Source organism: Marmota flaviventris, chromosome 3, assembly GCF_047511675.1.
Source record: "Marmota flaviventris isolate mMarFla1 chromosome 3, mMarFla1.hap1, whole genome shotgun sequence".
Lineage (NCBI taxonomy): Eukaryota > Metazoa > Chordata > Mammalia > Rodentia > Sciuridae > Marmota > Marmota flaviventris.
In genome coordinates this window covers 84,695,125-84,715,240 of record NC_092500.1, presented here as the reverse complement: position 1 = coordinate 84,715,240, position 20,116 = coordinate 84,695,125, and the positions used below count along the sequence as shown (strand labels likewise).

At 36.2% G+C, this 20,116-nt stretch overlaps 1 protein-coding gene across 2 annotated transcripts in view; it reads right to left on the bottom strand.

Annotated features, from left to right (window-relative positions):
- Itpr2 (inositol 1,4,5-trisphosphate receptor type 2) overlaps positions 1 to 20,116 on the bottom strand; it is a 481,279-nt gene that overhangs the window by 87,458 nt on the left and 373,705 nt on the right. For both annotated transcript variants that reach the window (XM_027934069.2, XM_071610047.1), the window contains 3 exons: positions 14,513 to 14,620; positions 9,622 to 9,814; positions 6,037 to 6,162 (listed from right to left, as the gene is read on the bottom strand). In XM_027934069.2, the coding sequence (XP_027789870.1) occupies positions 6,037 to 6,162; positions 9,622 to 9,814; positions 14,513 to 14,620 (427 nt within the window). The remainder of the gene's footprint in view (positions 1 to 6,036; positions 6,163 to 9,621; positions 9,815 to 14,512; positions 14,621 to 20,116) is intronic.

Here is a 20,116-nt window from a genome sequence, read left to right as displayed (position 1 = left end):
TGTGACGAGGGCCCTCACCAAGGGGTGAACAGATAGGACCATCCAATCTTGAACTCCAAGTCTCTCTTTTTTTTAATGAAGTACCCAGCATCAGGTATTTTATTATATCCATACAAAATGAACTAACACATGTTTTATAGCAAACAATGATGAAAAAAGATTGGGAAGAGAGGTTTGATCTCCCCCATAATCAAATTTATCTGGTAAGATTAATTCAGGGGTGGGGAAAGAAAAGGGGTAAACTTCCTGAAAGTTACATTCTGTTTCCAGTGCTAACAAAATGGACATGCTACTTGTGTTTATTTTGATATTGGCTTATAATCATTTTGTGTCTACCCAAAATAAAGCCTAACCACCAACTGCCTTGACGTCATAGATCTCAATGAGAAAAAAAAATGCCTTTAGGGTCCTCTTATCCTTATTAGGACTTGGGTCTCCTTTAGAATGCAAACCCTAAGGGAGAGGGCCATCTCGAGGTCTGTCACAGGGCTTGTCTTGAAGCAATAAATTAAAGTTCATTAAGTAAACAAACAGAAACATACTCTGTGAGTTCATTTTAAGTAGGCAGTTAAGTCTATTTATAAACACTCCAAGTTGCAGAGCTTTACTTTCAAGTATATTAAAACCGCCAACATCTTCAAGGCACATTTAACAATTTTCTATCAATCAAGTGACTCTTCAGTGTAATTCACAATGTCTTGGTATGACATTCTTGAAGTCCCAGATTTGGCACAGATAGCCACACTGGATGTTAATGCCTGATAAGGTAGCCACATCTTTACTCTTCTCCATATAGTATCAAGCTTGGTGAGATTTCCTCCTGATTATACAAGAAATTAATAGCCATGTGCTTAAAATTGGTTGCTTTCTAGAAAGAATTCCAAAAGTGTCTCACACAGCCCCTTGTACGTAGTTTAATGATAAATACATCCTTGAGGAATGAATAAAGAAGCTTAAAATTTATTTTAAATGACTATTAATTGATAATGATAACTGTAATTTCATCTTCCATAAGAATGATCCTATTGTTTTCTATCTGAAGATTCAACACGAAAAAAAAAAAAGAAAAAGAAAGAAAGGAAATTAAAATATAAAACGTCTCTGACAAACTCTAGAGCAGATAGTGCAGATTTTCAAAGCCAATCCTTACCCATTAAGGGGGAAGGTTATCTCTCTTCTCAGTACAGTATATTTCTACCAATTTTCTATAAGGAGCATGTATAATATTTATAATGGAAAATATTTTTAGAAATCCCCCTATACATTTTTAAATCTTAGAAAGTAGGAAGTTAAGCCTTTATAAAAGAAATTTTAGGCAGCAAAATTGGAAACTCAATTCAGTTCACATAATGGAACGCTGCTATCTACCTCAATCTACCTCATGCTAATTTGTTTATGGCTTCCTGTATAGAGCAATCTGCTTCTTACTTCTTGGTCTCTCTCCATGGCCTCTGCCTCCCACATAGGTTCATAAGACTCTCCTGTTTTTTTCTGCCTAGTCCAGCTAAAGTAGACATCCATTCATAAATCCATGGGTTTTCCTTGTGCTTTTCTCAACTTTTGCTCCTTTAATCATACCAAGAACTTCTTAAGGACAAGGACAGCTTTCCTACTATTAGAATTTCTAGGATCTAGCATGCTGCCTGAAATTTGGTGGTACCCCATCAATGCTTATGCTTATTTAATTGAATGTACTGAAATACCTTGAAGAATTTATTTATTTTTTAACACAAAGCACTTGTAGGGAAAAAGAATTACCTACAAAATTGAAATACACACACACACACACACAAACACACTCATTTTTATAAAAATCACATGCTATCTTGCTATGAGAAATTCCAATGGCAAAATTCTCTCCCCTGAATAGTCTGCTTTTGCCAAATGCAGTCCAGGACAGAGACAATTGGCATGGCCATTTTTAATTTATGAGCAGATATCCAGGAGATTCCCTAGCATCAACAGCTGCTGTGCTAGCCTGGAGATGAGAGGACATTCTCTATCTGGAGTAGAGGACAGAGGGTACTTTTCAAGTTGTCCTCTAAGAATTGTATTCCCATAATATCTCCATTTAATTACTGTATACCAGTGCCATGGCCAAAGGGGAACACTATTCTCTTAGTTAATATTATATCCCCATTGTAAACCAGACTTGAGGCCCAAGAAATCCCCAGTGGCTCTGTTGTTATAAGGCTGGAAAATACACCTTGAGAAAGCATCAACAGCCCAGTCCCTCTGCCAGCCCCTCAGCTCTCATGTTCCCATTGGTCTCTGTGGCTCTAAAGTAACATACATTAAGGTTTGGGATTGGAAAGGGTGGCACACATTAATCAGAGGTCTTTTTTTTGGCTCAAGATTTATTAGGAGATTTCATGATCAACATGATCAACATCTACACACAAAATTATGAGGATCTCAGGGTAAAATAGATTCCTTATATTTATTTACTTATTTTTCATTTTAAACTTCATTTGCAAACTCTTTAAGACTTATGTAATAGTTGCAAAAATAATGCAAAAAAAATCCTCCATATCTTTTACCTAAATTCCCCAATGTCAACACCTTATATAACCAAAGATCAACATCATTGATGAGGCATTTTTAGCTAACCTATTTGACCAAAGTTGGCCATATGTCCAACTAAAATCTTTTTTTTGGGATCACGATGCATTTAGTTGTCACATCTCTTTCATCTCTCTCTTTTTTAAAAAATTTTTTTGTAGTTGTAGATGGATGGAATGCCTTATTTTATTAGTTTATTTTTATGTGGTCATTAGAACTGAATCCAGTACCTCATGCATGCTAGGCAAGCACTCTGCCACTAAGCTACAGCTCCAGCCCTCTTTCATCTCTCTTAATTTGGACCATTCTTTAATTTTTGTCTTTCATAAGCCTCATAAGAGACTGAGGTTGTGGCTCAGTGGTAGAGCAGTAGCCTAGCATGTGTGAGGCACTGGGCTTGATTCTCAGCATCACATTAAAAAAATAAATAAACAAAATAAAGGTATTGTGTCCATCTACAACTAAAAAAAGAAATTAAAAAATAAACCTGATAACTTTAATTATTATAATAATTACTAGCTGATTATTTTATAGAATGTCCCTGATTTGGAGTGTGTCTGAAATTTCCTCAGTTTACTCATCATTTTTGGCAAATGATGTTATGTCCTTGTTGGTACCTTTTGTCAGAAGCCACATGATGTTACCATGTCTCATGAATGGCAACATGAAGATTGAATGCTTAAAGTGATTTCTCCACTCTAAAGTTACCACTTTTCCTTTTGTAATTGGTAAGACTCTGTGAACATCCTGTTTTCATCATATAGCTACCCCTTATTTTTAGCACCCATTATTGATTCTTACTGCTGTGATGTTTGTCAAGTGGTGATATTCTATTTCCATCATTCTGCCTACATTTTATTAACAAGAATACTATTATAAGGAAGAATTCTTTTTTCTCACTACAAATATGGATTCCTGGATTCTTTTTTTATTCCATGAGTTATAATGTGTCACTGTCAATAATTTTTTTCTCAAAGTTTTCTCAGATTTGGCGACGAGGAGGCCTTTTAAGTTGGATCCTGTGTTCTTACACGTCCCCATCATTTTTTGAGCACATCTTAGAAGAATTTTAATGGTCACATAATCCATCTTTTAATGACTTCAAAGTGCTCCAGGAGAGTAATGGTTCAGCCTGTTCGAAAAAATTCAGCATCAAAGAGCTTTCACCACCAGCACAGAATTCTTCTTCAGACAGTTCTGGTGGCCAAGTGTACTTATCAGCCTTGACTTTCCTTCCTTGGCCTTCCTAGAGATGCACAGTGTGCAGCTGAGGTTTGGAGACTATGCTAACTGTGACCTAAATTTCAACCTTGCTCATGGAGTAATAACTAAATCATTCATCTGGAACTGCAATCTGATGACCAGACTCATCTTGGGGTTCTACATTGCCCCTTTCTTCTAAATGCCAAACCCACACCCAGATACTTTGAGACTGAGCCTCTCCTCGGTTGCTACTGTTAGTTCCTTTTCAAGGGAAAGTTTGCATCTGCAGCTGATGATGGGGCACCATGTTTTTCAGGGTCGTGTTTGTTAATCCTATTTCTTTTGGAGTCAGGAGAACAACTCCAAACCCATTTATACATGTGGTTTTCAGTCTTTGTTCAAGGATTAGTCACATCAGAAACACCTTGAGAGCTTATTTAAAAATAGAATTATTAGGCAAATCTGAAACAGGTGTACCATCCATAGAACAAAGTACTCACTTTACAGGTTTTGTCAGGAAGATTCAATGAAATTATGTTTGTAAAGTGCTGAGCATTTTGCCTGACCCAATCTAAATGGTAAATGACATCAGCCACTATTATTATTATCAATATTACTATTATAACTATTATCAGTCAGGTTAGTATTAAAAATACATCTGGTGTTCTGCTTTCTCCTGAATGAGTAAGGAACAGTGGTCCAGAGGATGGCATTTCCCATCACCATGCATAATAGGTGGCATCAAAGGCTGTACACCTCATCTCTGCTGGTCATGTCAGCAATATCATAGAATGGAACTGAGGGGACATGAGGTCATATATGAAGGAGCACATACTATCTACATATTTCCAATACAATCTTTCATGAAGAAAGGTCCAAGATTAGAAACAAAAGGTTTAGACTTCTACTCTGAGATTAGCCATGTTTGCCTCTCTGGGTTTCCATCTCTGCATCTGTCAAATAAAGGTTTGATACTGGATGAATTCTAGAGTTGCCTCCAACTCTAAAACTTTATGCCTCTATTAACTGGGACTCTGCCATCTAGTCTCAGCAGTCTGTGTGCAGATGATAGTGATTTATCTATCATTTCATGCTGGACTTCTCTTGTCACAAGAGTTACACTCCTCGGGTGCCAAGAGTTCACATTAAAGGAGACCAAACACAGGGCCGAAGAGACAGGCCGTTTCCACTTCCTAGTGCAGTATGGATGGCCAAAGAGTTGCTACATTTTTCACTGATATTTAACTCGCGCATCCACCTTATTGACAAATATTCTATCATTGGCAATGTCTTCTAATGAAAGAAATCTTTTTTTCATGACCACACAAATTGTATCTAAAGGATATGATTTTAATATTTTTGATATCTATAATGGACTTGTAAAATAGAAAATTACTCTAGGATTCCCATTTTTTGTCTCACCTCCAGTTCATCTGAAATGAGCTTAAATATCTGTTGCTTTCATCATAACACCTTTCCAACAGGCTTCCCTTGGTAGCATGAACATACTGTACCTTATAACAACCACAACTCAACTTTATCAGACGCTTAAGGAGTTGCTATAGGTAAAGCACTATTATAAATGCTTTACCTATAGCAACTCCTTAAATTTTCACAATAATCCTGTGAATACAAAGCACTTCATGATTATCATTTGAAATACAAAAGTATTTCATAGTTATCACTTGCTGATTTTTTCATGCCCCCCCCATTCTTTCCACGCCAACTGCAAAGGTATTTACTTGTTTCCCTCACTTGTAATATATTTTCCCATGTGCACTGTCAAACTCAAACAAAATTTATTTCTCAAAACCCTTAAGTATATTTCTACCTTATTTCCCATTTCACTTAAAATGGTATTTATCTCACCTTTGCCCTTATAAAACCACATGCATTATTAGTTTAATAATACTAATTTCATAGTCAATATCCTTTATTCTCTATTATTATATTCTGTCTTATATTGTGCATTTTAAAGACCACGATTATAAATATTCAACTTTCTATATTATTATATATAATATTATAGAATCAAAACCAAAAAATTATAGGTTGCATATATGTGCATGTATATATGAGATTTTTTTTGTAAAATTATATTCCTCTCCACAGTTTACTGAACACTCAGCATCATGCTTTCAAAAACAGAAAAATTAATTTAACAATAATTAAATTTTCCTTATTTCAGAGCTGTTTATGGTTAAGGAACTTATGTAGTATATTAATTTTAGAATTTTAAAACATTGATCATTTGAAGAGACAAGCACTTGCCTTCATCTCCATCATCCCCAAATGGGTAGAAGAGAGCAACTGCTAGATTGATGAACACGGCCAGGTTGAAAGAAATGCTCCCCCAGAGAGAGATATGTCTCGAGAACCAGAACAGAGCAGGGTTGTCTGGAAGCAGAAAGTGGAACGGGTCAGAACAGAAAATAAATCTGGATTTTAACAGGTAAGTCTAACTGAAATAATATTGCATTAAATCCATTTTTGTAAACTACTATAAAATCATATTTAAGTAAACATCAATTATGTCTTAATTTATTGAAAATAATGAATACCACAGGGAGATTTCTATTTCATTCCTTTTTTTATCCTTCAGCCAGTTTACACCTACCCTGCAGTAGAAGACTGAGTAATTTTGCAATTACTAATGGTGGTCAGTAAAGGTGGTTCTGGCTAGGTGCAGGGGCTACTTGGGAAACTGAGGCAGGAGGATGGCAAGTCCAGCATGGGACATTTAGTGAGGTCTTGTCTGAAAATAAAAAATAAAAGGGCTGGTAATGTGGCTCAGTGGAGTGCCCCTGAATTCAATTACAATTAAAAAAATAAGTAGAAAAGGGGATTTTGTACTCTATCCCCAGAACCGATTAGGGGGGAAGGCAGCTTAGCAGCTGCCTGAGGTCCCTTTTAATGAAATGGTATACATCACTGTACAATTTGGTAACACTGATAAACGGGTCCCATTCCCATGCCTTAAAAGTAAAAAACAAAAACAACAATAACAAAAGACCCTAGCACAGGTACATCTATAATGAAAATTCCTATGACACAGCTGTAGTTACCTAAAATCAGAAACATAATGCCACAGCACAGTACTATTTATTGAGAAGAAGTGATTTATACTATCTATATTTTAAACCATAATACTTAACAACTTATTGGGTTTGAAACAGCAGAAAAAGATGAACTCTGCAAAAAGAAATATCTCTAAGTGGGAGAGAGACTTTGCAGAATATTTTTAGAAATGGGACTCCATGTCTGTTATCAGAAAAGAATTAGTAAACACATCTACTGAATGTCATCTACCTTAACTGAAACTCACTTCTTTCTTTCTTTTTTAATTTGTTCTTTTTAGTTATACATGATAGTAGGATCTATCTATACAAACATGGAACATATCTCATTCTAATTAGGATTGTGGCATGCATTTTTATACTCTCCTAGTAGCACGTTTGAAAGAAGTCAAGAAAGAAATTATTCTCCCTTAGCATTTTACCACATAGAGCCATAAGGAATAAAGTGACATTTTATTTCAGAGGTTCACTGTGGTAGATTCATATTCATCCATAGGAAAGTTTGTCAGATCCATTCTACTGTCTTTCCTATTTCCTATCCCTCCTCCCTTTTCTTCATTCCCCTTTGTCTAATCCACCAAACTTCTATTCTTTCCCTCCTCCAACCTTGTTGTAGGTAAGCACCCACATATCAGAGAGAACATTTGACCTTTGGTTTTTTGGGATTGGCTTCTGCCAATTAGCATGATAGTCTTCACATCTATCCATTTACTGGTGAATGTCAAAGTCATTCTTTTTTTATGGCTGAGTTATATTCCATTGTGTATATATACCACAGTTTCTTTATCCATTCATCTGTTGATGGGTAGCTAGGTTGGTTCCATAGCTTAGCTAATGTGAACTGTGCTGCTATAAACATCAGTGTGGCTGTGTCACTGAAGTATGCTGATTTCCTTTCCTTTGGATGTATATCAAGGAGTGGGATAACTGGGTCAAACAGTGGTTCCATTCCTAGTTTTTTTGAGGAGTCTCCCATACTGCTTTCCAGAGTGGTTGCACTAATTTGCAATCCTGTTTATTGATTGGGTTATTTGGGGTTTTATTTTTATTTTTATTTTTGGTTAAGCTTTTGAGTTCTTCGAATATTCTGGAAATTAATGTCTTATCTTATGTGTAGGTGGCAAAGATTTTCTCCCATTCTGTAGGTTCTCTCTTTATGCTCTTGATGATTTCCTTTGCTGCGAAGAAGCTGTTTAGTTTGATATCATCCCATTTATTCTTTATACCTCTTTTAAATAACTGAACAGACATTTAATGCATTCAAGGTTGACTAGCAGCCCAATTTGCCCTAGGCACCACCACCCTTTGTTCTCTAACTTTTAATATCTTAACACCAGGATTAAAATACTGGAGTTAATTATGGGGGAGGCCTATTGATTTTCAAGTAGAAGTTAGAAACTTTTCAGATATACCCTGTGAATCCCCATCTAGCGCCTGCTGTTTACTTACAAACTATTCTTCTGTTCAGTACATGTTGTTTTTCTTCCCTTGGGATGGAATATTTCATGCTAGAAAAAGCTATCGCTAGCCATGGCATTTTATTGACTAATATTCTGCTTTTTAAAAATGAGGACTCCTAGTTCACAAATGATGGAAATGGCTGTTTCCAAATTTTAAAGTGAAATGTACTTTGGAAATAATTTTCAGATTTTGTTCAGACATAACAAGATATTTATGTAAATAAAGAGCACAGACTCCAGGGCAGCTCACTATTCAATTTGCTTTTTGGTCAGGAGAAAATGCATGGTTTTCAAATGTCTCAAATAAAACTACTGAGTCCTTACATATATTTTGGACACTCAAAAATGTCACTTTATTCCTTAGGGTTCTATGTGGTAAAATGCTAAGGGAGAATAATTTCTTTCTTGACTTCTTTCATATGTGCTACTAGGATGTCTAAAAATGCATGCCACAATCCTATATCCAAAGATGTGGTTCTCAAGCTAAATTCAAGTTCATAAATCATACTCACTAAGGTTCCTAGAAAACTAGAAGGATGAACAGAGGCCAGCTTATCTGGGAAACCTCTCCTAAAGACAAAAAAAAAAAAAAAAAAAAAAAAAAACACCAAAAAACCTAATCAAGAGCTTCCCCCTACCAATTTTTGTCAAAATTCATGATATCCCTTATCTGGGAAAATAAATTAAAATTTATTTAAAGTTAAAAAAAATTTAAATATTAAAACTCAGTGTTTCCAAATAGATTGGAGGTTTGAGATATAAGTAGTGAGAATGATTTTTAACTGTAAAGTTATAACACTTGCTCTCTCTGAATACAGGTGTCATGAAAGGTTTGGCTTATTTGATATGGAAAGGGAACCTATGTTAAAAGAAAGGATGACTCTCAGAAAAACACCGGACAGTCCATTCAATCCCAGGACAATAGAGAAGAGCATGAGGAGTCCTCTGGTGCTGACATCCCCCCACCCTGTTCTCTGACTATCAGAGGCCAGTGGTGCCTATTCATGGACTTCAAACCTGCAGCTGCCCAGTGGTTGAAACTTACAGCTGCAACCTTGCATTTCATAACATGTATTTAAAAAATAGGATCATCACTGACAGGCAATGTGTAATCAGGCCTTTCTGCATTCAATGCAGTCACAGGTACCGTCTCCACTTCTAGACTAGGCTTACACTCTTAAGTCTGTAAGTGGCTTCATTGACATCAGACTGGAAAGAAATTTAAAAACTATTTAAGTGAATTGGCATCATGTGTCCCCAAAGTACCAACTTATCTACTGCTATGCACAGAACTAGCCCTCTCAGGTTTTTGTACTTACTCCTGATTTTCTTTTGCCACTTCATCTCATTGTAGAGATCTTCTGTTTGCTGGAAGAAGTCATTCACTTTGCTTCCTTGTTCATCCCTCTCAGTTGTATTGAACACACGACACTTGGATTCACGAGTGAGGAACTCACAAATATTGGGGACAGGAAAAACGATTTGCTCCATGGTCCTGTCATGCCGAACAATCTGAAAACAATAATTTGCATTTGATTTTAGCCTTTTGCATACCTGAGTCTTAGACTATTATTTAATTTTCAGCATAAGTCTGTTTACTAATATTTTATGAATCCAGTATGAAAAAAATGTGCTGGCTTAAAATCCCTAAAATAGTCCTTTACTGTACTTTATTTTGCATTTTATCTTTAAATAAAATAAGAGCAATTAATTGACATAGTAGCATACTATATTACAAATAAGAAAAAATTAATCATTCATTCTGAGTTAGCATTAAAGTTTTGCCATCTATTTTTATTTTCATGAAGTACACCAGCGAATGAAGACTGTCTTAATTAGCAGGTGACTGGCTATCGCCTCAAACCCAGCCCTTAGCATATTTGTGTCTTGTTCCTGGTCTGTTCTTCCTGGACAGGGCTCTTGGGTAACAAGTGACATTCAAGTGCATCCTCAGTTCTACAGGGAAAGGTGTTTCATATTATTAAAGTGTTCTCCTATACATGGCAAAACCTATTTTTGTAGGCACAACACCATTTTTAAGCATGTGCCCACACATGTATAGTCATTATTTTGGACATCCCTAATTGGTATTTGTGACCATTTATCTTTAGACCAAAAACGAGGCTGAATATTTTCACAAGGATTTACTATGTAACAAAGAATTTATGGAGCTTAAACTTCAAGGTTCATTTCAAGTCCTTAGGAATTAATAAGGATTGGTCTAAATACAGAAGAGTAATTTTATTTCCCTTTGCCATTGACTAGTTTGGGAGTGGGCATATGACCTAACTCTGGAAAATGAGGCATAAGAAGAAATCTCTAGGGGCATGGGGGTGGTGGTGGGGGTTTCTAGAAGATTTTACTTCCTAATAAAGGCAGAGAGTCACCTGGGACAAAATAATAATGGCCCCAAACCGAACACAGAAAACACAAGCTTTGTTTTTTTTTTTTTTTTTAATACCCTGCACCCTCTTTCTTTTTGCTTAGAATAAAGGGTGGTATAAAGGTGTGGACCTTGAAACTCTGCAGCCTTGAGGCAAGGTGAAAGAAGAAACCTAGCAGAAGCATGAAAAGCCTACATGCTTGAATCGGTTGTAGGAGTGCTTACACCTCCAGACCACCCATCAGATGATAACGTGTTTTTGTTGTTTGAATAACTGTGAGTTGGTCTTCTGTTAAACTTATAATTGAAGATATCCTAAACAATATGTGGTCTCATCAAACTACAAGCTAGAATACTGACATAAAGCAAACAAGATGAAATTTAGTAGTGGTAAATAAAACTTCCTGCACATAGACTAAAAATCAATTATATAAAATAATTGGACATATACGGTATGGTAAACAACCATCTGAAAAATTTTTAAAAAAGGTTTACTTGATTAAAAAGTGTCAAATACTAAAAAAATCTCAGGGTGCAATAAAGAAATGGAATCTTGATTATTATAAGACAAGCTATTCAGTCCCTTTATGAAATGTCATGTTTAATTCTGGTTGTCACATTTTACAAAGGGCACTGACAAACTGGAGGTATTACTGAAGTAAATGGGAATAACTTAACTGCAAAGAGCCAAATATGGTTGATTTTTTCCCACAAATCATTCAACAAATGCTTATTCAGTCATTAGGTGAGGAGCTTTGGGGAAATCAAAGTTGAAAACAATGTGAGCACCTATCTATAAGAACTTGAGGTTTAGAAATCATGACGGCTCTTCAAATGTTACCACCAAGCTACTATGTTGAGAGTGGAGGAAATATTCTCAACAGAGGGTAAACTTTATAATGAGCTAATGTAAATTCTTTGTTTAAGAAAAACCTTTCTGATTATTAGGGTTGTTCCAAATTAAAGCAATCTCCTTCAGAAGAACTGAGATCTCTGTTACACAAAGAATTTAAAGTAGAAGCAACATCACTACAGGGCAATTCCTTCCTAGACAGACACATAGACATAAGATACTTTCTATTTCCTAGGGTCATTAAGTCTATAATTTACAGATAAATTATTATCCTCAATAATATCAATTATTATAGTTACGCTCTGGATACAATATTTAGTTTTGGAAATACAAAGATAATTGAGACCAGTCCCTGTCTCAAACTGAAAACAAGTGAAATATACATAAAGCCAACAATACTCCAGTGTGATCTGCATTGAACTAACAGAAGGACTAAAGTGCTATGGAAACTGCAGTGGAAACCTGGGGGCGGGGGTGGAATTAGTGAATGCCTGGAGGAAGAAGGGGAGCCCCTTCTGAGAAGGTCATTTAAGCTGATTTTTGAATGAGCATGAGAACTGGTCAATGTGAAGAATTTATACCATCAACCCAGACCCCTCCTTTGAAACCTGGACTTCTATGTTGAATTTCATGGGTGTTTCACCCTCACCTCAAATTCAGTTTACCTAAGAATGAACAAATAATCTACCTTTTAACAGCAAGAATTCATTCTCTCCCAGGATTTCCATACATGACACCAACTGTTTATTCATCCTACAGCCCAGGGGGCATCCTTTTCCACACCATTTTACTAATTTTACACATGCGCTATAGTTTGGAACAAAAGGTTCATGTGTTAAAAGCCATTCAAGGTACTGAAACTTTGGGGAGTTTGGGACTAGCAAGAGGTCCTTAGACCTAAGGAATCATGCCTTTGAAGAAACAGAAGGTGTTGTTCTTGTCCTCTTCTCCTTTTGCTTTCTGGATGATGAGTGGTTTTGCTCTACTGTGTGCCCCTGCCATGATGTACCACCCGCTACAGGCCCAAAAGCAATGGGTCCACCCAAACATGAACTGGAGCCTCGAAAATCATAAGACAAAATAAACCTTTTCTTTTTAGTAGTTAATTATCTAGGTACTTTTTTTTTTATAATAACACCAAAGCTGACTGATACAATGTACAATCCAAAATTAATCCCTGTCAGGATGTCTATATATTTCTCTGCATATAACTATACCTATGTGTGTGCAAATGTGTGTGTGCATATAGTTTGAAACCCAAAGTTTGGAGATGTGTGTGTGTGTGTGTGTGTGTTTGTGTATTTATCTATATATCTATATATATATTTGCATGTACATATATTCTCTAATCCAACCATCTTCAATACTACCATCTCTCACCTTTCCTATTATCATATCATCTTGTCTGATTCACCTGTCTTCTCTAATGCCTTCTCTTTCTAAATCTTTCTCCAAACAGCAACCAGAGTGCTCTTTTTGTAAGAACATCCCCTCCCTGTGCTCTTTCACATTTTTTCTTCATTCCCTTTTTCTATTTGAAGTCCTCTTCCTGATCATTAGTAAAGAGAAACTTGTATCCAGTCTTTAATCTATTCTTGATGGCAGCCTTTTTTATGAAATCTATCCTGAAAAATTTCAGGCACATTTAATTGCTGTTTCCTCTGCATTTCCTTGAGCCTTGTTTATATACTTACTGCACAGAATTATCTTCCATATGTGTGAATTGGTAGTGAGTGCTCAGTAAACATTAACGGAATGAATTTATAGCTCTCTCCTCACTGCTGGGAATCAATAAAACCACCTCCAACAGTAGCTCTCATCTCTCATAGGTATAAACAACCCCCTCTGTCATCTGCCCACTCTGCCTGCTATTCCCTGATCTCTTCTAATCTCCTTGCTCGGTACTTTGGTTTCTGAGACCGTCCTCAGGACCTTCATGACTTGATGATCTATTTGTATTAATTCCTTCAGCCTCCTGACTCCCAGTTCCTAAGCACCAGATGTAGTGAGCAATATTTTGGCTCCAGGTCCAGCTTCTGGGCTGCTCTAGGTCAAGTTTGACACCAAAGTTGTGGTACTGTTAATGCTTACAAATGTGAGCAAGGAACTGATTTTGCCACACAAAGTAATAATGCTCATTATTCCAAAGGTTTGGCAATAGTAAACAATAAGGTATGGCAATTATATATCCTGAGAGCAGTGATGCCCATCCTGCATTCTGCTAAAGAATCAAAAATATCTGCCAAAATGAATGCACATATGAGTGTAAAAATTAGGACTGACAAGCATCAACTACTCTGCTCACTTCTGCCTGATTAGTTCTGCCAACTAGTATCAAAATGATACCATAGCTAGTAAATGACAGCCATATGGGTCTCCCAATATATAATGATAAATGCATTTTGACTCACACCTCCTGAACTCCCATTGGCCATTAAATAAAATTAAATAATATCTAATCTGAGGGGAGGAGTGGCAAGGGGTCAATTGATGCACACTGAAAATGGAAATTGTTGAACCTTGCAAGTTAACAGTCATATGAAAACTTTATTAGTACCTTCTATATCTTCTACACTTCTATTTTCCTAAGACACACAGAGATCTCTTTTGCATTAAGCCTTCCACAGTTTTAAAATGTAACATTTTCTAGAATCATGACTTCTATAATATTTATCCTGTCTCTAAAATATCACTGCTCTGCAATGATTGTTTCTACAATCAAACAACAAAAATAAAATAACTCTATTAATTTTAGAAAACAATTTACACATAGTTCTGGTAAAGGAAGAAAAAAGATAACTTTGAAAGATATGCACCTCCATTTCTTATAGATCCTCTTTTAGTATATACTTTTCAGTTTAAATCACTCAATGCTGCTTCATTGCTCTAGGAAAATACATGAAAATGGTCTCAAATAGGAAGTAAACATTTTTTTTTCACAGTTGGTCCCTTTCAAGAAATAGTAGATGGTTACCTCGATCTGGGCGGTGTGGTTGGCATAATATTTTAAGGCTTCATCTCCTTCATCTGGATCTGATCCCGGTTTGAGCATCTGCTGTAACAGTTTGTTGTGGCGGGCCAACTAGAGAGGGAAAAGGATAAAGGTTTGAGATATTTTCATTTCCCCTTTCCTGGTTCACACTTCAAAATTCCTTTGTCCATTTGTAGATACAACTTCACAGTCCTGGGGTAAATGGCAACTAGTTATATTTCAAGAAAGTAGGTCTATATTTGAAAGGCATGAATAATCAAGTCACTAAGGATCAGCTGTCAACATTTGTTAATTAAATTTATGTTTTCAATAAGTATATGATTGTGCCAGGAAAAAGAAATGTCCACAGTGATATGATACAGATGTAAATAATATTCCCTGTAATAAATTTAAACTACATTCACAGATCAAACTGCCAGATCAACAGTGCAATAGATCAGAGGGTAGTGGAAATAATATAAAGGGTAGCTTCCTGGTGGGCATAAGTAGTCCTGTGTATTTCAGAGGATTTCTCTTAAGGCATCTAATCAAAGTTTCCCATCAGTAGTTTTTACTGAAGTTCTTTGCTTTATCATCTTAAGTCTGTCAAAATTGACACTTCATGGGTATAGATTTCTATTTTACTGTAATTGAAACTGGGCATTTAAAAAAACAAAAAACTCATCTTAAATTATTTCAAGCTACTACTGTAAATCATTCAAGAAAATCATTTCCTGATTTTCACTACTGCTGTAGAAGTAATCTTTCTCTCTTATTTAAACGTTTAAGATATTTGCTGGCTTGTTCTCTTACTTTGTAGATAATTAGTACCTATTGCCTTTAGAAGTCTCTTTTATGGTTGTCTTGAACAATTCCTGAGACCTTGCAATGTCTTTAACCTTTCAAATGTTCTATTCCTCAAGTTCCCCAAGGATTTCTAGTGCTATTCTGCTATATAATTCTTTTACTACTAGCATAGTACACGTGTCTTTTCTGTGTCCTAAGCATTTTAAGTATATGATCTCACTTAATCCTACTAAGAAATCCTGGGGTACATACTATCATTATCACTAACTCATAGAAAATGTGAAACTTTTCTATAATAATATAACTAGAAATCAGTAGAGCCAGTATTAAACTCAAACAATATGGCTCCAGATTCTGTATTTTATCAACATTATAGAGCAATAAACAAGTTCTTCATTATTTATGAGATATTCATACAAATATTACCTAGACAGAATGGAGATACATTTGAAATAATAATCTAGGACCAATAAAACCAAATGAGTATCTTCCTTGGATGTGATAATTTGGTGAGCTAAATATTCATTCCATTGATGCCGCTCTAGAACAAATAATTTTTGAAATTATTATTTTAGAATTGACTTTCAGGAACATTTGTAAATCATTCAAGAAAATAATTTCCTGATTTTCACTTATATTTTATATTCAACTAAATGGGAATTATATAAAATTTTATTAGAAACCATAGTCATGGAATTTGTTGTGACTTATAGGTATTACGAAAAATCTAAATGAGTTTCAATGGATAAAATTATTGCCACCATTCAGGCACATTAGCAAGTGGCAAAAAGTGGACAGTTCATCAACGTAAAACTGGCATGATTTATTTAAATATTGAATCTAGGGCACAAGAAGAATTAAGAATATATTATGGTTTAAATCTGAAATGTCCCCCAAAAGCTCCTGTATGAAGGCTTGGTCTCCAGCTGATGGTGCTCTTGGGAGGTGGCAGAACCTTTAGGAGTCGGGGGCCTACCTGGAGGAAGTCAGGCTGCTGAGAGTGTGCCCTTGAGGGGAATCTTGGGACCCTGCCCCTTCCTACGATGCAAATAGTTTTGCTCCACCATGGCTTCCGCCATCATGCTCAGCCTCACCACAGGCATCCAGAGCAACAAGGCCAAGACTTGGCCTTGGACTGAAACTTCTGAAACTACAAGCCAAAATAAATCTTTCCAATTTTTAAGATATTTATATCAGATATTTTGTTATGGTGCTGGAAATCTATCACAGGCTGACTCTAATATTACTGACATGAGCAATTAAGTTTAGAAATGTCATTTACTAAGAGAAAATACAAAGAAAGCAAATTTAGGGGCAGAAAGTCAGGATTTGGGTCTGGATACCTAGAAACTTTCAATGTCACCCTATAAAGGTGACATGGATCACACTGTTGGATAGGTTTGTCAAAAGTTCTAGGGAGAGGTAAGGGCTTGATTATATATTTAGGGTTGTCAGTGATAACAGTTATAGGAAACCATGGTCTAAGCCTCCACACTAGGCACCAAGAGACCAGCCTAAAACTCAACATGGAGTCAGTCATGCTAAAGCTCCATGGCATCAAACTGAAACTAAATTATCATTTGAACTTCCAAGAATTCAAGAGAAAGGTAAGAGCCAAATTCTCCAACAGGCCAATTTCAATTTGTGTGACAATGAAGTTCTCTTTATTTTATTTTTTGCTTTTTAGTTCTATTTTAATCTTTTCTGAGTAATATGAAGTAACCTCATGTCAACCAGTCAGTTGTTTTTCTGTTGTCTATTTCCCTGCTCCTGTGTTACAGGGAGAGTAACTTTAAATGACCAGTCCACTTTTTGTTCTTCATCCCTGTTTTCCTCACCCCTGTTCTGTTGATAAAACCAATCTCTTTGCATTTATTCAACTTTATAAAGAATAAGTACTTCCCAAGTCTAGGAAAAGTATTTCCTGTGTCTAGAATCACAAATAAAGCTAATCAAGATTTCTAAATAAAATCTGCTATAATTTTGTTTTTTGATGTCACAGTATGGCTGACATTTAAAATCATGAACTTCAGTGAGATCATCAAAAAGTGAGTTTAGACCAAGAAAAGAGCTCCATGGAATCCAAAAGAGATAAAGAAGATAAAAACCATTGTCAAAGAAGAGTGAGAAAGCTGGGTAGGCATGCAGACACAAAATAGTGCAATGGAACTTCTGGAAGCCAAGTGAAGAAAGAATTTCAAGGTGGAGGGCAGGACCATGGGCATCAAATGCTGCTGATAAGCAAATGGAATGAAGCCTGGGAAGTGTCATTTTGTTTGATAACTGATAAGCTTGATAGCAGCAATTCCAGGTGGTGAGGGAAGAAAAGTGTAGTGAGTTTATGTAAGAATGGGAGGAGAGGAGATAAAACCAGTGAGTGTGAGTACAGGAAACTCTTGAGGACCACTGCTTTGGGGATAGCCAAGGAATAGCTTGCAGAATAGTCCGAGTTTACTGGAAACTCTGCAAAAATTTTTGCACTGGATTTCGGATTTCATTGATACTGGGCAGGACTGATACTTTCACCAGTCCTACTTTGCCCCCCAAATTTGGTTTTCCTAGATTCAAGCGTTCACTTGCAGGAACACTTTTAATTTTTAGGCTAGCTAGACAAGGAGAGGGGCAAAAGGGAGCTTTTGTTTTTAAATATAGGAAACGTCAGGCTTGATTTTGAGAGAACAGGAACAATTACTGGAATGCTGTCAGGGAGTGTGGAATGGTCCAGCACTAAGTGGAAGGCTTGGCCTTAGAAAATGCACCCCAGAGACAGCAGAGATTTGCAGGGGCAGGGGCTAACTGTGACAGTGGGAACACAGAGGAGACATTTTCTGGTTACGTTTATTTTCTTGGCAAAATAGGAGGCTAATAATGAGGATGAAAGAGGAGGCACTGGATATTTAATGAAGCAAAGGTATGATGCAGTCAGATAAGGAAAGAGAAGGGCTTGGGGAATATAGTAGGAGTGTCAAGAAGCCTCAAGGGTCTCCTTTCTGTATGGTCACAGTAAGAACAGTGAGCATGTTTGTAGGATTCTCTCCAGTGACATTCAGTTGTCTGGGTGCAGGTATGCAGGAGACAGAAAGTTGTAACTAATGAGATTTGTGGTTTGGCTGGATGAGGTCAACACCATCAAAAAAGACAACAGGAACTAGGAGTCTATGCAAGGAATTTAAACAGGACTATGGAATCTAAGCTGAATGAAGGAGGAAGTGAAGCCAGGAGGGACAATAAAAAGATGATAGAATCAATGAATTGTAGCTTCTAATGTGGTTTTTAAAAGGGATAGTAACTGGGGAACTAGAAGGAAGTACAAGTGAGGCAGAACTAGTCCAGGTGGAATATTTGCAATGGAGCTTATTGACAGTGAGGGCTCACTGATTGGTAATGATGAGTTGCAGGTACACCCATATGGCTAACTGTGTCTCACATCTCCTTCCCACGCTGTTTGGATCCACAAGTCTCCCACCTGGAATACTACAATAGCCTTTCCCCCCATTTTAAAAATTGATTCTTTTTAGTTATACATGATAGTAGAATTCATTTTGATAAAATTATACATGCATATTTATATCTTATTCTAATTAGGATGTCATTCTTGTGGATGTACACAGTGGTGGGATTCACTTAGGTTTTTTTCATATAAGTACACTGGAAAATTATGTCAAATTCATGCAATAGCCTTATAACAAGTCTCCTTGCTTCACCCTTGTCCTCTTGAGACTAGCCTTAATACAGGAGCTGAGCTGATCCTGCTGGTCAGATTATGTCTTTTTCCTACCCAGAACCCTCACATGGCTATTATCTGAGAGCCAGAGACATGTCCTCATAATAGCCCTCTGACCTTCCTACACCTCTCTTCTTCTACCTTCCCCCTGGTGACTCAGTCCCAGGCATACTGGTCTCCCAACTGTCCCTTCTACCCAAGTAGCATGTTATCAACCCAGGGTCTTTGCAGTTGCTATTCTGTTCTGGATTCTTTTCCTTTAGACACCTGCATATCTTGCTCCCCTGCCTACTTCTGGTTTCCTTTTCAATATTGTCTTGCCAGTAACCAAGCTTGAAAAGATCAACCCACCCTCTGCCTGCCTCCCCTGCTACATTGAACCCCATTTCCTGCTTTAGTTTTCCCCATAAAACATTATCATCTGACAGTATATTTTGTAATGGATCTGTTCATTAACTCTCCCCCTTCTAGAACGTAAGTTAGGAAAAAAAAAAAAAAAGAAAAGAATGTAAGTTAGGACGTGATTTTCATTTGATTCATTCAATGCTATATTTCCAAGGCTTAGAACAGTGTCTTACACATAGTAGGTGCTCAATGCATATTTTTAATCAATTAAATGTAAAATCAGAACTCTTTAAAACTTAAAAGTTGACAGCTTCTTAAGGTAAAGTAACTTAGTGACTTCAATATTTTCTCATTAATTTATTAAAAAGCTTTTACTTCTTTACAGTTACTTTATTTATTTTTTTTTATACTGACTTTCAATTTTTTTTTTTAAATTTTTTATTGTGGGTTGTTCAAAACATTACAAATTTCTTGACATATCATATTCCACACTTTGATTCAAGTGGGTTATGAACTCCCACCTTCACCCCATTACAGTTACTTTATGATATTAAAATTACTAAAATTGTTTGAAGAAAATAATTCTATTTTATGCACCATAACTAATGGTAAATAAACCCATAGAAAAAATTTACATTTAGTATATTTTGCTTAGCAGAAACATTTTAGAACCTCTCTTCTTTATGCAGTCTTAATGAGATAATTTACATTTATTTTGTTTTACTGCAGAT